Genomic DNA, 18,882 nt, shown 5'->3' on the forward strand with positions numbered 1-18,882 from the left:
CAGCTGGCCTGAGCCGATTCAGCCATCCAAGGCTGTCGGGCTCTTTTGGAAAATACTAGGAAATGGGCAATCATAAGTGCGTAGGCACTATGTCCCCTCCCCAGTGGTATGTCACCAGGAAGCTGAGTCGCAGGTTGAATTCGACCCCCTAATACAAAATTATCGGCAAGCTGGCCAAACCACCACGCAACCTGTTTCTATAAGCACAAGTCCCCGCTATCCAGTATTTCGGGTATCCCAGTGAGCACCTTGCATGCAAGGTTCATTACCAAGCAAATACCACAGCACCCTGACAAGCAGGATCTGCTAATCTGCACGTTAAATCAACACACCAAAGCCACCATCCACTGGGGGTGCTGGATTCCATACCTAAGCATTATTCCCAAATTCTGAGGCTGCTGCACTTGCCAGATTCTGTGGTCCCGCACAGCAAGGGTGGCGGGAGTTGCCATCTTTGTGGCCAACGCTGTGTGATGACACTACTCATTCCACCAGGGAAGCGGACTTCTAGCATTCCTATTCTCAGTAGTGAGTCCTCTCACTAACTGCAGATTTAGGGAACACTGGTTGAAGTGCCTGGTATTCTTGACCTTGGTAGTGGACTAACTGTCCCTTGGTAGCATATTAAAATTTAGTAACAAACATATAAATAAATATCAGGCTGTCTACTTGAAACTACTTGAAGTTAAATTATAAATAACAAAATACCTGCAACAAGAAGAAAAGTAATACAGACGCTGGAGTCAGAGACTTGAGATCAAATACTGTTTGTCACACCTCACTCTAATAAGCCTGTTTTCTCATCTACAAAAAGGGGAGTGAACCTCACCCCCATTAGGATGGCCATTATAAAAAAACCTGAAAACAATAAGTGTTGTCAAGGAGATGGAGAAATTGGAACCCTTGTGCACAGTAGGTGGGAATGTAAAATGGTGCAGCCACTGTAGAAACAGTATGGTCATTGCTCAAACTACCAGAAGATCCAGCAATCAATCCCACTTTTGGGTATATACCCCAAAAAATTAAAAGCAAGGATTTCAACAGATATATGTGTATCTACGTTTATAGCAGCATTACTTGCAATATGCAAAAGATGGAAGCAACCCATGTATCCATTGATGAATGGAAAACCAAAATGTGGAATGTACATACAATGAAATATCATTCAACCTTAAAAAGGAAAGAAAAGTCTGACACACGCTACAACATGGGTGAGCATTGAGGACTTTATGCTAAGTGAATAAGCCACCCACAAAAAGGACAAATACTGTTATGATTCCACTTACATGCAGTCCCTAGAATAGTCAAATTCGTAGAGATAGAAAGAAGTAGAACAGTGGTGGCCAGGGGCTGGGGAAGGGGGAAATGGAGAGCTGTTTAATGGGTACAAAGTTTGTTTTGCAAGATGAAAAGGGTTCTGAAGATGGAAAGTGGTGATGGTTGCATAACAATTCGAATTTATGTACTGCCACTGAACTGTACACTTAAAAATTGTTAAGATGAAGGCCGGGCGTGGTGGCTCACGCCTGTAATCCTAGCACTCTGGGAGGCCGAGGCGGGCGGATTGCTCAAGGTCAGGAGTTCAAAACCAGCCTGAGAAAGAGCGAGACCCCGCCTCTAAAAAAAAAAAAAAAAAAAAGAAAAAGAAAATTGTTAAGATGGTAAGTTTTAGGTTATGTGCATTTTACCACGATGAAATATAACTTTTTAAAAAACAGGAACGAAAGAATCCATCTCATTAGAGTTCTGATTAGGAGAATTAAATGAGATGATGTTTGTGAAGCCCAAGTAAATCACAGCCGTAGTATGCTACTAGTGTCATCGTGAACAGCTCTGACTTTTGATTCCGTTTAGACCTGTGCACTCTGAAGACGGAGTGGAGCGAGGCCTTAGGAATTCTCCTCCGCTGCCCGGAGCAGGCAGAGTAGGTCGGATGAAGGAGACGGGGCCGAACTAACTTCCCTTACCCAGGGGAACAGTGAGCACGTGTCGTAAACGATGCAGGCATGGCACGTCCACCGGTATTTACCTCGCCCATGTTTCCTCGCTGCCCCAGCCCTCTGGTTTACAGAATCAGGATGCGTCCTCCTAGCTCGTGTTCCCCAGCCCCCCAAAAGTCAAATTGAAGGCTGTACCGTAGCAGGCCCGGCCGTCTCCTCGGAAGCCAATGGAGCACTCGCAGGTGAACTGTGTCCCAGGACCGGGGCGACAGGCTGCGTTGGTGTCGCATCCATGAGTGCCAATGTAGCAAGGGTTCTGAAGGGCATCGGGAGAGCCGTCTGTGAAGCCAGAGACGTGGGGACCACGTGAGTGTTCAGGAACTCTTGTAGGTCTCCTTCCACAGCACGTAAACCACAACTGGTGACCAGGAAGGTGATCACAGGACAGCAGAGAGGAATGAGAAACCAGCCGATTCCCGTGTCACCCTGGGGCAGGACCTGAAAACTATGTCCCTCTGGCCCTCTCCTTGTTTTTGTAAATAAAGTTTTATTGGCAACCAGCCATATCCATTCACCTACGTGTGGTCTATGGCTGCTTTTGTGCTAGCATGACAAAACTGACATGTCGTGATGGAGGTCATATGGTGGCAAAGTCTAAAATATTTACTCTTTGGTCCTTCAAGGAAAAATGTACTGACCCCTGATATACCTAGAGCCACAGCTGTCATAGGAGGGAGAGCAACACCCACCTTCCTTCTGCCTTACAGGGTTAGAGTAAGGACAAGTTGAGCAGCTGGAGAAGTGACATGGGAATGAAGGAAGAGCCAAAAACAAATGAACAAAAGGGAAAGACCCCACTTATACAACACCCCTGGGGCTTCAAGCTTTGGACAATGTGAATTCTGACGCTGAGATGTCACCAAAGCTCCCTAAGCATCGGCTCCTTCCACGCGGCCGGAAGTACCCACAGACCAGGTCCCAGCCCCCGCCATGTGTGGTCACAGGGCAAGAGTCTGCTTCAGGCTCCGTGCCCGATTTTATTTTATTCTCTTAGGCCCTAAGCACACAATTCCTTTCAAGGCTGAGCAGTAGAGTGTTTAAAAAGCCCTGCCAAAGCCAGCAGCGGCCTTGGGATGGTGCACTCTGCAAGGCTCACCAGGTGAGCGCCCTGGCCTCTGCCCCAACAGAAGAAATCTCAGCATACTATCCTTCTCCTACAGACGGAGAGTAAGAGACCAAAGACAAAGAATCAAAGAGCAGGGCTTTCAATGATGCTCACGGAAGCGTGCGCAGGCACGTGCATCATGCCCAGCGAGAGCTGCGCCCGCCTTACCCCTCACAGGCCCGACGGAGTTGCTCAGGGCATAGCGCAAGATCCTCTCCTCCCGGTTGTACAGCACAAACACGCTGTCCACCGAGAGCTGCTGGGTGCTGGGCAGGGCCGGCCGCGAGTCGTCGTGGACGCACTCTTGGAAGGTGATGGTCTGGCGCCACTGGTAAGTGTAGGTGCGTGAAGGGGCGGCCCCGTCGTGCTCGGGCTCGGTCACTGTGTACTCCCGGGTGGAGGACGACGTGATCACTGGGTGCAGGAGGAAAGGCAGGGACAGGCAGGGACACAAGAAGCTGAAGCACCAGTGGCATTCCCTGCCCCTAATGCTACCAGATGACAGGTCAGGTGGAACAGCTTACATTAGACAATTTATTTGTGTTGGGACTCATTCCACTACCTAGATTTCCCGCACGATCACTGGTATTATTTGCATTATTAATATTTGTTATTTTCCTCACCAACTGGTTCCCTACAAGTTCCTGAGACTTCCAGAACTAGCGATTAAGGCAGGCGTCCTCAAACTACGGCCCGCGGGCCACATGCGGGTGTTTTTGCCCATTTGTTTTTTTTACTTCAAAATAAGATATGTACAGTGTGCACAGGAATTTGTTCGTAGTTTTTTTTAAAACTACAGTCCGGCCCTCCAACGGTCTGAGGGACAGTGAACTGGCCCCCTGTTTAAAAAGTTTGAGGACCCTTGGATTGAGGTCTGGTGGGAAGAGCACACACTGAGAAGGGAATACGCCTGAATTCACGCCTCCTGCCACCTGCACGCTGGGGCCACGGGCCAGGTACCCACATCTTTAGCCTCAGTTTGTTTTACAAAATGGGTCGAGGTGAGGATTACAAGAGGTAATGTCTGGAAAATTTCTAAAATCAAGCAGACTCATACTATTAACTAAGGTAAACTACCATTTGAATTATTGATCATTAACTAAATAACTAGCAATATACTGACTACTTTATATAGTTTTTCTCAATTCAGATTCAATAAGTAGTGGTTGCTACATATCACTCTAGATTAAACGGTTCTATGATATTGAAAAATAAGACATTAAATGGGTCTCAGTAGCCAATTTTGGAAAAATTACTAAAGCACAGTGAAGCAAACCTCAACAGAGGAGAGGAGAGACAGTCTTCCCCACTCAGAAGAGCCTACTGTTCTCCCATGCCACAAAACCCTCAACTTCCCATTAAAAAAAAAAAGTATAAAAGACTCTTTTATATTTTTGTGCTCTGCTGCAGTTTGCTCCATAATAGAAGCATAGAAGCCAGAGGATAAATAAAAGCTCAGTGCAAGCTGTCTCCTGTCCAGCTCCCACGTGCTGGCCTGCCAGGAGGGCCATCTGGCCACAAGCACACTGCAGCCTGCGGCCCCTCACCTCCTCTTCGCTGGCGCTGAGCCCCCGAGAAGGAGACTCAACCAGGTCACAAAGCCCTAGTAATTGCTACAACCTTTCTGGATGGCAATTTAATAAGAGCCTTTCAAAAGTTGCTATGCTTTGACTCAAAATTTCTATTTCTAGCAATAACGTCTTAGAAAAGAATTAGAGATTGGGCCAAGATTTATGATAAAGATGGACATTTCAACTCATTGTGACAGGGGGAAACTGGCAACAGCCTCAGCTTTAGAAAATAGGAGGGTTGAAGTTAATAGTCATCCGAGAGAATCACACAGATTCCTTTAAAAAGTGTATTCAAGGACTGTGTAATGAAACTATTAAGTATTTGTGATTTGATAGTAACAAAAAAGATGAAGATATAACAATGTGGTAGGACTGCAATTTTAATTAAATAAAAACTATACACCTGACTGTAGATTATATAATACTATAGTATCCATGTTAACTTTCCTGATTTCGATGATTGCACTGTGGCCATGGAAGAACGCCCTTGTTCTTAGGAAAAACGCATGAAGCATTTAGGGGGTAAACTATAATGATGCGTATAACCTACGCTCAAATGGTCAGGAAAAAAATTATACATATGCAGAAAGAGAGAGCAGGAGAATGATAACGTAAATGTGGCAAAATGTCAGCAACTGGTGAAGCTGGGTAAATGCTATGTGGAAATTCTCTGTGCTATTTTCAACTTTTGTGTAAGTATGAAATTATTTAAAACCACCTACCAAATGGAGAACAAATGTAGTTTTTAAATAACATATGTAATAATATCATAATATATAGTGTAATAAAATCATACTATTTTATCTTGAAATTACATGTTGGGAGATTTGATATAGATAGATGCTGGGGAAAAGGCTGAAAGGAAATATAATTAAATTTAATAATAATTACATTCAGGTTTTTTTTTTGTTTTTTTTTAAGACAGAGTCTCGCTTTGTTGCCCAGGCTAGAGTGAGTGCCGTGGCGTCAGCCTAGCTCACAGCAACCTCAAACTCCTGGGCTCAAGCAGTCCTGCTGCCTCAGCCTCCCGGGTAGCTAGGACTACAGGCATGTGCCACAATGCCTGGCTAATTTTTTCTATATATATTAGTTGGCCAATGAATTTCTTTCTATTTATAGTAGAGACGGGGTCTTGCTCTTGCTCAGGCTGGTTTCGAACTCCTGACCTCGAGCAATCCACCCGCCTCAGTTTCCCTACGTTCAGGTTTTCTGATTCTAAGTTACGTTTATTTTCTTTTTTGCACTAAATTCCTTACAAGCGTGTCCTGAGCCCACGCTTAGGGGGAAGGTGACTGTCATCAGGTGAGGCCGGGTGCCATTTGTTCCCTCCGCAGACCCCGGGCTCACCTGAGCTGGAGTAGTGGTACAGCTCCGTGTAGGGCTCGATGTGCACGGCCGCGCCGAACGGGATCTGCGGCACGCGGCCCTCCAGCTCCGTGTCGATGGTCAGGTGCCCGTGCTCGTCGATGCCGCTGAACCGCTGCTTCATGACCAGCTTGCCCGGGTGCCCCACGAAGGTCACCTCGGCCTGGCGGGTGAACTCGCCCCCTGGAAGGCAAGATTGGCCTGTCACTTTGCCGTCTGGCCAGTGCACCCTCCTGCCCGCCGTTCGCTCACAGTGCACGGCCCAGGCTGCGCCGATGCCCTCTGCAGGTGCTTTAGTTGGGCTGGTAGAACATGGGCTGGTAGAACATGAGGCTGGTGACACTGAGGACAGAGCCCGGACAACCGCGTGGCCCAACTAAGCCATGCGCAGAGGAGAGAAGCTGCTCCCCACCCACAAACCCGTATCTGAGACGGGTTGGCTCCAGGGTTGTGCTGGAAAGAGCAGGGGACCGGGGTTTGGCTCCCAATGTGCTAGGTTCTGGCTGGGTGAACTTGAATAAATTGCTTAACCCCTGTAAGCCTCCGTTTCCTGATGATAAAAAAGGGATCCAATCTATCTTGTGGAAATTAGATGAGGTTAAGTACGTTTAAAAAGTGTTCTGCAAATTGTCAGGTGTGCCATGACACCAGTTATGGTGATAATTATTGAAATAGCTAAGTGCTGGTCAGGACCGGCAAGTTGCTCAGGGCAGACCATCACCAGAACCAGAAACCCCCTTAGGGGCATGTCCTAGGTGTTGGCTCAGAAAGTCCCCTCGGGCTAAAACTGGTTGGATGCCTATTTTTGTACAGCCCTTCAGCCAAGATAGGTCTTTACATTTTTAAATGGTTTTTAAAAATCAAAAGAATAATATTTCACAATGTGTAAAAATTGTCTCATTTAAATCAGTGCCCATTAACATAGTTTTATTAGAGCACAGTCATGCTTGTTCATGTACATATTGCCTATGTTTACTTTTCACTCCACAATGACAGAGTTGAGTAGCTGCAACAGAGACCATATGGCCTAAAATATTTAGGCGAAGCTTAAAATATTTACTGTCTGGGTCTTTGCAGAAAAAGTCTGACAATCCCTGCTTTATAGTGATCTAAGTCCCAGGCAGATATCCAACTGATAACGGGGAAATTCAGAAGGATCATTGTAGTAACAAAGATTTGCTGTTGCAGGGAATTTGTGAAAACTCCCCAAGCCAGCTGAAGTCAATGTATATTACACAGTATCACCAATGCAAATGAACCCCCATACAGAGCAACACCAATGTGAAAAGCGGTGCAGGGACAGAATCGGGTGTGTGAGTCTGACTGCAGCTCAACTGCGTTTGCAAAGAAAAGGGCATCTTGTTTGCATGAGAGCATGAATATTCTTATAATACTCAGAATATATGTGCCTGTGGAATAGAGGGGAAAAAATGTTAGAGGCCAAAAATTAGCAAATCTTATGACTAGGTTCACCCTTTTTCTTATCTACCTGTCTACCCTATCTTTTCTTAAAATGGCCCCACTTCAGGAAGTTGCATATTTATAAGCTATAACTTCTGGAGAGGTTCCCAGAGCAAAGCCTGGGGATCCTGCTCCCTGCAGGGTTTCCACTCACAGAGCCTTGCCTGGGGCTCCACATGGGTTCAGGCCAACCTGGTCGGGGAGAAGGCAGGTCTAAGGTAGTCTAGCTGGAGGTGGTGGCTTTGTCCCTGTGCCCTGGCACAACAGGTTCCAGGTCCTGGAAGTGACCAACAATGAAGGACACAGACTCCTCCACCTTGGCTGTTCCCAGGAACAGGCCACCAGCTCGCCCAGGTGGCTGGCCTTGGCAGAGCAAGGGAGAGGCCACCACTACACCAAGGAAACGTCCCCCAAACGATTTGCCCACACATCCGCTAAAGACCGAATCTTCCACACTCTCTAAGAAACTCCAGGGACGTTCAGGCTTCCTAAGACTCATGAGGATTATGTTTATTGGGCTTAATTTACCAGCTAGAAATGACAGGTTCTTTTCCTTCAGCAGAAATACGTAGGAAATGCCAAAGATCAACTTCAGATTGGTTTGGAATTTGGAGGCAGGCTTTTGGTTGTATGGATATATGAGCTTGTTCTGCAGAGAACTTCTAATCTCCACTGTGAAAGCGCTCCTTGATCATAACACAATTCTTGGCAGTCTCAGTCACTATACATTAACAAAAACCTTATATGTTAATTTCACCTCATCATCTCATTCTCAGGGCAGAACTACAGGCTGCTCTGTCTACAGACAAAAAGACGCCACAGAATGCTCATCAGTAAGTCCACTACAGACAGTTCCCTTTCCATTCTTTCCCAGGCCTGCCCCCAGGCACCAATGTGTGGCCCATTAATTTCAATGTCGGGTATAAGTTACCGGTGATGCTGAAGCCATTCCTGAATCCGTCCTGCTCCACTGCGAACATCCATCCGATGATGCCTCCAATGGGGGCCAGAGGAAGCAGAGAGTAGCCTAGGGTCTCGGGAATGGTGCTGATGGCCGTGTAGGAGCGCCCGTGGTTCATGACCACGTAAGAGTGGAGGTCAGTGTTCTCAAAGGCAATGGGGACCTGGCTGCTCCCCACAAAGATCCTTCCTTTCACTTTGCCGTTGACTCGCTGGGGGGAACCTGAGCAGAAAACAAAGACAGGAGGTAGAGATCGCTTCGAAGCCAGGCTTTCAAAAACAAATTAAGTCTGGTAGGACCTGTGGCTTTTGGAACAAGCGAAGTCACTTGTTCTTCTGAATAGCACCCACGGCTGAGTGCCATGAACCTTCAGAATTCCAACGCCCCTGCCTCTCTTTCATGTTATGGATAATGGGTAGCAGGAAAGGGCTCCACGGGAGCCATCGTGTGATCGAGGAACTGCAGGAGCAGATAAAATAATTTCCGAAGAACACTATCTATGGTGATCCAGAACTAAGGCAACCACAGAATTGATTGCTTTTGAGAGTAAAAGGGGCTAACCTGGTTATTTCACTGGGACAGCAGGGCTAACTGAGTAGCCCTGGGAATCTGGTCATTTAGCTGCCTGATCGATCACACGCTTTAACAAACATCCTGGGCTGAAATACAGTCTCACTACCCAAGGTCAGGATAGACAGTCTGGGTCCTGGAGCCTCACCGGGGCAGCTGTGGGCAGGGTGGACGTCACAGACCACGCCCATATATCCTCTGGACCAGAACCAGCCTGGCGTTGTCTGTTGTTGATTGATCTGTTTAGACAATTGGGAATGATAGGATCGATACCTACTATGGTGAATCTAAAAGCTTTCTTAATAAATTGACAAATAGTAATATATAGGATAGCATTTTTGTTTTTAAAATTACATTAATAATAAATGTTAGCATGTACCTGGGGGGAAACTGCTAACAGTGCTTAACTCATGGCAATGTGGTGAACATTCATTTTCTATACTACATAACTCTATAATGTTCGCCTATTTATAACTTGCATATATTTATTATTGTTTAATCAGGAAAAAATAGGAACTAAAAAAATTAAGTTGCTCTTGTTATATTTGCATAAGAAAACTGAAATGTTACCATATGACCCAGCAATGCCAGTTCCTAAGGTATATACCCAAGAGAATGGAACACGTATGTCCACACAAAAACTTGTACACAAATGTCCTTAGCAGCATTGTACACAATAGTCAAAAAGGGAAACAACCCAAACACTCATCAACTGATAAATGGATAAAGAAAATATGGTCCATCTATCCACTGAAGTATTATATGGCTAGAAAAATGGATGAAATACTGATACATGTTAAACCATGGATGAACATTAAAAACATTTTGCTAAGTGAAAGAAGCCAGACACAGAAGGTCACATATTGGATGATTCCATTTATATGAAATGTCCAGAAAAGGGAAACTCATAAACACAGAAAGTAGACTAGGGGTTAGCAGGGGCTGGGGGATTCTGAGAAATGAAGAGTGACTGGTAACAGGTACAGTGTTTCTTGGGGTGATGAAAATGTTCTAGAATTAGATAGCAGTAATAGTTGCACAACTTCGTGGACATACTAAAGCCCACCAAATTGTATACTTTAAAAAGGTATGTGAATTGTATCTCAAAAAAACAAAACAGTATTTCATGCCTGTCATCCTAGCACTTTGGGAGGCTGAGGTGGGAGGATCGCTTGAGACTAGGCGTTTGAGACCAGCCTGAGCAAGAATGAGACTCTTGTCTCTACAAAAATACAAAAATTAGCCAGGCATGGTAGCACGTAACTGTAGTCCCAGTTACTTGGGAGGCTGAGCCAGAGGATCGCTTGAGCCCAGGAGTTTAAGGTTGCAGTGAGCTATGATGACGCCACTGCACTCTAGCCTGGGCAATAGAATGAGACCCTGTCTCAAACAAAAATCAAAAAAAATCTGAGAGACAAGTTAAAACAAAGTCACTTTGGATTAAGTGTGATGTATAATTAAATTCTATCAGTTATTGATTGTACTTATCTTATTTCTCTTCCTAAATTATAAATTATTACGGACAGAACTTTCAAAACCAGCTCCCTCATTATTGGCAGAGTTTTCTTTGCATAATAAGTGCTCAGAAAATTTTGCTGAATATCCTTAGACAGACAGGCTTGCACCTAGATGTCATCTATGTTCTGATGACCTTTTGCTGTGTTCAATATGCCCAAACTGTACCAGGGCATTTTCAGCATACACAGTAATTCCGTACACATGATGTGTCATTACACTGGGGAATGCTGTGAAGTTAGCAGGCTAATAGCAAAAAAATGCATTCCAAGCCCAGTTACAGAAACAAGCAATAAAGCCAAGTTAAGGAAACCAAACAAATTCTTTTTCCAGCAAACTTTGAGCTAGAAACATTTTTTAAAGTAGCAAGAATCCAACAAATATTTAAACCAGAAAACTATTGCAGGGTGCGTATATAAACGTCAAAATATGTAGCTGAACGATTTGTCATATCTGAGCTTGCTGCCAAACACAAACTGCTCAGCATTTCAAGCTCTGATATTTGGGGTGGAGAGGGCCAGTTAGGTTGCTCTTTGAGGATAAGCTTTTATTGTGGACTTTGGAAGCTCCTCCCGGTGTGGGGGAGATAAAAAAGCCAAGCCTGAGAAAGAGAAGCAAAGGCACGCCATCCCTGGGGTGATGAGGTTTAGAAGAAAATAGAAAACACTTTAAAGAAGTTAAAAACATCTTCCAAAATTAATATAAAAAGTACACTAGATTTTCTTTCATTGCTGAAGGCAGTATTTTTTTTAAAGCCTCACTATAATCGTGATACAGAAGGAAATAATTTTTTTGTCTTTAGCAAATTAAAATAACTGACTTAACTATAGCTGCAGCAGGAGTTCTAAAAAACAGAAAACACTCCTCCAGCTGAGTTTTATTTAGTCGAGTTTTGCAAAGCAATTGAAGTCACCCGTTAAACACACAAAGGAAATGACCTGTGACAAGTGAGGTAACTTGTTGGCACCCGCTATGGTTTGAATGTGTGTCCCCTCCAAAATTCATGCTGAAACTTAATCCCCAATGTGGCAGGATTGAGAGGTGGGACCTTTAAGAGGTAGGTGATTGGGGCGTGAGGGCTCTACCCTCAAAAACAGATTAACCCATTCATGGATTAATGGGCCATCCCAGGAGTGGGACTAGGTTTCACAGAAAGAGGAAGAGAGACCTGAGCCAGCTCAGTCCCCGTGCCCTGTGACACCCTGCGCCACCTCAGGATTCGGCAGGGTCCCCACCAGCTAGAAGGCCCTCCCCAGACGCAGCCTCTCGCCCATGGACTCCCCAGCCTCCATAGCTATAAGGCATAAATTTTGTTTCTTTATAAGTTACTCCATTACAGGTATTTGGTTATAAGCAACTGATGAAGGCAACATCTAAAGGGACAAAGACTCAATACAGCGGAGATTTTTGTTGTTTTTGTTTTCATTCTGGTATAGGGCCCCAGCCTCCCGGAAGTTGCACTCAGTAAATAAACCGTTACCAGGACCCTCTAGACTCGCACAGAAAGGATTTTTCTGACCATCTGAGAGCATCAAGACCAGCTGGTCCTTCCCATGAGAGCAGAGTTCAGATCTGACGTCGGCCCAGAGCCGAATCCATTTTGCGCCCCGCAAAATGGGAATGGCGCCCCAGGATTAATGGCGGGCGCCCCTGGTGCTCCCCATAACCATGCTAGGAGTTCAGGGGGCCCCCCCAGAGAGAGAAACAGAAGAGGAAGGACGACTGGAATCAACTTTGCCCACTATACACTCTGGCCTGGGCCTTTCTCCTGTGGCCCCGCTGGGCTTTGTCAACCGTTAAGACAGTAAGGTCCGCGAGCAACGCCACGGGAAATGGGAGAGACTCTAAGGAAAAAGGCATGGAAGCAATTTGAAAGAAACTGAGGAAAATGAGGGGCATGAAACACTCCTGGCCCAGGCAGGAACTGTTTCAACACTTCGGCCTTTGTGCCATGCTCAGGGCGGCTGTGAAGAGGGAGAAATGGCACAGGAAGGAAAGAGACTTCGCCACGTGAGAAACACACGGGCACTCCCCAGGAACGCCTGTCGGAGAACGGGAGAAAGAACGGGAATGGGAGGCGTCTTAGCGCCGCCATGTTATTACATGCAAACACTGCATGTACCTCCAGAGATGTGGGCAAAGGCAACCCCGAAAATCAAGCACCAAAGCAAAAACTCCGCTCGGTCCCCTTCTCGCCCACACGTGGAACACAGAGAAGCAGATTACCTTCTGCGACACACTGCCGGCCGTTGCCCGTGTAGCCAGCGACGCAGCTGCAGCAGAAGCCCGAGGCGAAGTCCCTGCACTCGGCGTGCACCGAGCACTGGTGTCTGTTGTTGGCACACGTCTGGCGGGAGTCCGTGTTGTAGCTGAAAACTGTTCCGGGAAAGCAAGGACACGCTTGTCAACATTTTTGCACAGCTCTGGCCCGGGGGGGTGCTTTCTCATCCCTGTGTCCCCCCAAGCCCTGCAGGGACTCACTTCTGCCTGGGCAATTCCAGGGACCAGACTCATTAACAGAAGATTAAGATCCATTACAGGTAGCTAGTTATATAGCGTAGTAGTGTGGTTCCGTTACCACCGAGGCAAACAGGTCTAAGCGGAGTTGCAAAATCACAAGGGTAGATGAATCAAAACAGCTATAATCCAGTGTACTGAATCAGTGTTAGGTTACTGCCTTCCAATGTCAATTTTAGGGTGGTATCCACCTAATGCAGTCAGAAGGATCAGCTTCACATTTCCGGGGACCTTAAAATATTTTTTTTTACTTTTTTTTATTGTGGTAAGATATATAACATAAAATTAGCCATTTAACCACCTTACTCTCTCTCTCTCTCTCTCTCTCTCTCTCTATATATATATATATATATATATTTTTTTTTTTTTTTTGAGACATGGTCTCCCTATGTTTTCCAGGCAGGTCTCAAACTCCTAGGCTCAAGGGACTCCCCACCTCAGACTCCAAGCAGCTGGGACTGTAGGCATGTGCCACGGTGCCCAGATTGTATTTTTAAAACATTTTAAACCATTCCCCCCTTCCCCTGCCCGCTTTTCCCAGGGAATAATTCGCTTACACCAAAGCTGATCAGAAATAATGCCTTAGTCGTACCTGGTAAAAGCTCTTGACCCAGGCAACAAAAAGAATTACTACTCCCTCTATTTTCAAATTCCACCTCCCAAGTTCATTTCATTAGAATCATGAACTACCTGATTAAATTTAATAACCCAGTGCAAATTAATTTGCAATGAAGTTCTAAAGCACAAGAGGGGCGAACTTTTAGAGAGGATAATGATCCCATTTATAATTGGCTGTTAGGAGTGAAGATAAAAGTAAAGTTTAAATCCAGGTAGATTCTATTAGGCCTACATACTTAGAAGGACATTTCAAGCGTCTATAAAGACGGCATTTGGAGCTGAGAACACTCAGGCCCTGAACTGAACACGTGGCGCTACTGATTGCTTAAACTCCAGCTGGGGGCAGCTCTTTTTGGGTCCATGATAGACTACATGTATGTAGACGACTATTCAAATAACACCAGGAATGCACTGCTGGCTGCAGAAGACTGACCTTTCTAATAAACGCAGGGAAACAGCTGGGATAGAGGGACATAAAGACATCTGTGTTAGACACACTGTGGGTTCAAATCTAGGCTTCTTTCACTATCAACTTGTTGGCGCGAGATACGGTCTCATTTAAATGTGACAGCTGCACAGATGAGAATTTCAGAGATACCTAGAAAGGGTGGAGACGGGCTAAGACTCAAAACTCCACATCTGCAAGTAAACACACCCAGCACATCTGGGGGAGATGACTCTAAAACACAGGGCAGAATGCCAGGGGCTGGGACACGTCAGCATCACCCCAGGAATCCAGGGTGCAGTGTGTGTCGGGGACCCCTGAGGCATGAACCCCGCGTCCTCATCCTGCCACCAAACTGCGGCTTCTCCATTTCTGGGCCTGAGAAGAAGTAAATGAGCAAACTATTCGGTAAGCACCCCATTTGGCCTATGGTTTAGGACACTCAGTAAGAACAAACATTTATGACTATGTCTATGAGACACATTGGAACAAGTAAGGAGAAATGAAAATAAGAGGCTGGGTGCCGTGGCTGCAGCCTGTAATTCCAGCTACTCGGGAGGCTGAGGTGGGAAGATTCCCTTGAGTCTAGGAGTTTGAGACCAGCCTGGAAAACATAGAGAGACCATGTCTCAAAAAAAAAAAAAAGTTTAAAAAAGTTTTAAATTTTAAACTTAAAAAAAGTTCAAAAATTGGCCAGGCGAGGTGGCTCACGCCTGTAATCCTAGCACTCTGGGAGGCCGAGGAGGGCGGATTGCTCGAGGTCAGGAGTTCAAAACCAGCCTGAGCAAGAGCGAGACCCGTCTCTACTATAAAAATAGAAAGAAATTAATTGGCCAACTAATACATATAGAAAAAAATCAGCCGGGCATGGTGGTGCATGCCTGTAGTCCCACCTACTCGGGAGGCTGAGGCAGGAGGATTGCTTGAGCCCAGGAGTTTGAGGTTGCTGTGAGCTAGGCTGACGCCATGACACTCACTCTAGCCTGGGCAACAAAGCAAGACTCTGTCTCAAAAAAAAAAAAAAAAGTTTGAGAATAATGTGAAATGGACTACTTTTTAGAGGGTCTTACGATAACTCCTCAGTAGATGCAATAAAGAGTCACAAGAAACATATTAAAAGGCTTGGACTTGGCCAGGCGCAGTGGCTCACGCCTATAATCCTAGCATTCTGAGTGGCCGAGGCGGGTGGATCGCTCAAGGTCAAGAGTTCGAAACCAGCCTGAGAAAAAATTAGCCAGACATGGTGGTGCATGCCTGTAGTCCCAACTACCCAGGAGGCTGAGGCAAGAAGGATAACTTGAACCCAGGAGTTTGAGGTTGCTGTGAGCTAGGCTGACACCACGGCACTCCAGCCTGGGCAAAAAAGTGAGACTGTCTCAAAAAAAAAAAAAAAATAGGCTTGGACTATCCCATTTAGAGGAACTTTAATAAATGATATGTCAATCTAAAGAGAAGAAAATAGCAGGGCACAGTGACTCACGCCTATAATCCTAACACTCTGAGAGGCCAAGGTGGGAGGATCATTTGAGCTCAGGAGTTCCAAACCAGCCTAAGCAAGAACAAGACCCCCTCTCTACCAAAAATAGAAAAATTAGCCAGGTGTGGTGGCGCACACCTGTAGTCCCTGCTACTCAGGAGGCTGAGGCAGGAGGATTGCCTGAGCTCAGGAGTCTGAGGTTGCTGTGAGCTAGGCTGACGCCACTGCACTGTAGCCTGAGCAACAAAGTGAGACTTTGTTGCAAAAGAAAAAATAAAATAAAGACAAGAAAATAATAAGCATAGTTTAATTTGAACATCTCTTATAAGACAAAAGTATGCTGGGGTTCAAATTATTTTCCCTCAAAATGTAGCAAAAATCTGATATAACATGGTTGACTAGAAGATATTAACACTATTAACAGTAACACTATTATTAACACTATTAATAACACTAATATTATTAGTTATTAATGTTATAATGTTATTAATAGTTTGTTACTAATAACGCACTATTATTAACACTAATATTAACACTATTAATAGTAACACTATTTTTTTAAAACGCGGATCTACTTATTTTCTATTTTTTTTTTTTCATCTTCACGAACCAACCCTGAAACTGACAAGGCCTGGAAGGGAAAATAATCAACCATTCTAATTCTAAAACCAAGAGGAAATAAACGTGTCAACGACAAGTTGCGTAAATAGCCTAAAGAACGTCTAAAATGTTTTTTTCAGGTGGGCCGAATACATTTCTGATCTCAGAAGTCACAAATAAGAAAATCTGACTTTCGAAATAATTCTAAAGCGTGTTTCTCTTGAAAACAGACAGAATGGAATACTAGGAAACTTAAAAGAAGACAAACTCAAAGGTCTCTATAATCACAGTCCTAATCTGGGGAGATCACTGGGCTTTGATGCCACATGGCATGTGACACCAGTGCTCTACAGCTGTGGGCGCTGAGTCCCTCCGTCCCCAAGCTCTTGTCCTTCCCAACCCCCACATAACGTGCACAACTGACTGCCCTCCCGCAGCGCTCTTGTCCCGGAAGCCCACGTGTCCGAGAACGTCACCAACGGTGACGTTAACGTTCTTACCAACTCCTGTTTCCTCCACCTCGTCCACATCAATGACCTCCCCGTGCTGCTGGGGAAACCTCCCGGCCGGCACCTGGAAAGACCTGGTCCTCTCGGTGGCAGGTCCAAAGGGTCTCTCGGTGGCCGCCTGGCGCGGGGACAGGACACCAGGGAGGTCGTATGTGTTGGCATCTCCCCTTCTAGGATTCCCGTAGGTGTTGGCATCTCCCCTTCTAGGATTCCCGTAGGGGATAGACGTGGTGCCCGTGTCCTCCAGGCCCAGACGGGTGGTGGCCAGGTCATAATCTTCATCCTCCTCGTCGTCATACGCCGCTCCGTCGTCGGGTCCGAGGCTCACATCTGCAGGCACCACGCCACTGGCGGTGGCCGGACTCCCAATCTCAAACACCCAGACGCCCTGCTGTCCGGAGTTGCTGCTCCTGGGGGAAGGACAGGCTTCTTGGAAACAGGCCGGCGGCCCACAGACAGCCCCCTAAGCACACACGGGTCCTGGGGATCCGTGTGCACCTGCAACCCCGCGCCTGCTCCCTCTGGCAGCCAGGGCCGGGCAGTGGAAGGGCAGTAGCTGTCCTGTCTGTTTGTCACAGAGCTGAGACAGTCCCCGGCTGTTAGGGGAGGCTGTGTCCAAACAGACGTGACGCTAACAAAGGCTCGCCCTCTGCCATTCCTGACGCGTGCTCCAGGATGTCACTGGGACTTAAAATTCAACTTCCACTGATTCCTGGGAATGTGCCCTATGAGCTAAGGTAGCTCATAGGACTGAAGCTGGCTTTGTGACTGAAGTCATTTGTTTTCTCCACCATCTCTTTCCCTGGTGTGGTGTGATAGGATAAAAATATATATTTGGCCTTTGTCCCTGAGTCCTGGCACAAGAGCTCCTAAAATCCTTGGAATTTCTGGAGTGATAAGAATGCCTTTTTGTATGCTAATGAGTTGACTGGTGGCTGGGAGCTTCCAGATAGCTTCAGGATGGGGGCTGGTGGCCAGGAAGACCAAGGAGGGATGAAAGGGTGGGAACATTCAGCCCGCCCCCTCCCCTGCCCCCACCTCCAGGGAGGGTGGATGGGCTGGAGCTTGCGCCAATCACCAATGGCCAGTGATTTAATCAGCCACGCCTGTGCAAAGAGGCCTCCATAAAAACCCCTAAATGACAGATGTTGAAGGGCTTTAGTGTCCATGAACATACCAAGGCGCTGGAAGGGTGGTATGTCCGGAGAGGGCATGGAAGCTCTGGCCCCCAGTATCTCCTCCATTTGGCTGTTCCTGAGTTGTACCCTTTATAATAAACTAATAATAGGGAGGAAAGCACTTTCCTGAGTTCTATGAGCCATTCTAGCAAATTATCAAACCTAAGAGGGCGTCATGGGAACCGCTGATTTATAGCTGGTTGCCCAGAAGTACAAATGGAGACACAGGACTTGCAACTGGCATCTGGAGGGGGGGAATTTTGTGGGACTGAGCCCGTCACCTGTGGGGGCTGCACTAACTCCAGCGCCAGAATTGAAATGAATTGTAGGACACCACACAGGAGTCCCAAAAGTGGAGAAATGGTTGGTGTGAGGGGGAAAAAAAAAACCACATATTTGATGTCAGAAGTGCTGTGGGTGATAATAGTGCAGACGTGGTTTATTAGAAATCCCAACTCCATGGGCTGTGGGATCTTGGGCAGGTCTCAGTTTACCTTTTTGTGCTCAAAGGGCCTGGTGAAAAGCAAATGAGATACAAAATCTAAAAGCATTTTATTTAAAAAAAAATTTTTTTTTGAGACAGTCTCACTTTGTTGCCCAGGCTAGAGTGAGTGCCATGGCATCAGCCTGGCTCACAGCAACCTCAAACTTGTGGGCTCAGGCGATCCTCCTGTCTCAGCCTCCCAAGTAGCTGGGACTACAGGCATGCGCCACAATGCCCGGCTAATTTTTTGTATATATATTTTTAGTTGTCCAATTAATTTCTTTCTATTTTTAGTAGAGACAAGGTCTTGCTCAGGCTGGTTTTGAACTCCTGACCTCGAGCAATCCACCCTCCTCGGCCTCCCAGAGTGCTAGGATTACAGGAGTGAGCCACCGCGCCCGGCCTAAAAGCATTTTATAATTATAGAATATTCTAGAATAACCCTAATCTCTACTTCTTCCTCCACCATTTCTATGAGTTCTTTTCTGTCAGTGGTCGGAAGTGCT

The 18,882-nt window shown here is 46.1% G+C and overlaps 2 protein-coding genes across 3 annotated transcripts in view; both read right to left on the reverse strand.

Annotated features, from left to right (window-relative positions):
- The window catches only part of LYST (lysosomal trafficking regulator), a 408,790-nt gene that overhangs the window by 315,022 nt on the left and 74,886 nt on the right, over window positions 1-18,882 (reverse strand). The window lies entirely within an intron of this gene.
- NID1 (nidogen 1) overlaps window positions 1-18,882 on the reverse strand; it is a 77,254-nt gene that overhangs the window by 39,878 nt on the left and 18,494 nt on the right. For both annotated transcript variants that reach the window (XM_075995486.1, XM_012738285.2), the window contains exons 4-9: window positions 16,706-17,124; window positions 12,775-12,924; window positions 8,434-8,685; window positions 6,024-6,224; window positions 3,274-3,519; window positions 2,136-2,279 (exon numbers count right to left, since the gene is read on the reverse strand). In XM_075995486.1, the coding sequence (XP_075851601.1) occupies window positions 2,136-2,279; window positions 3,274-3,519; window positions 6,024-6,224; window positions 8,434-8,685; window positions 12,775-12,924; window positions 16,706-17,124 (1,412 nt within the window). The remainder of the gene's footprint in view (window positions 1-2,135; window positions 2,280-3,273; window positions 3,520-6,023; window positions 6,225-8,433; window positions 8,686-12,774; window positions 12,925-16,705; window positions 17,125-18,882) is intronic.

The sequence above is a fragment of the Microcebus murinus genome, chromosome 19 (assembly GCF_040939455.1).
Source record: "Microcebus murinus isolate Inina chromosome 19, M.murinus_Inina_mat1.0, whole genome shotgun sequence".
NCBI lineage: Eukaryota > Metazoa > Chordata > Mammalia > Primates > Cheirogaleidae > Microcebus > Microcebus murinus.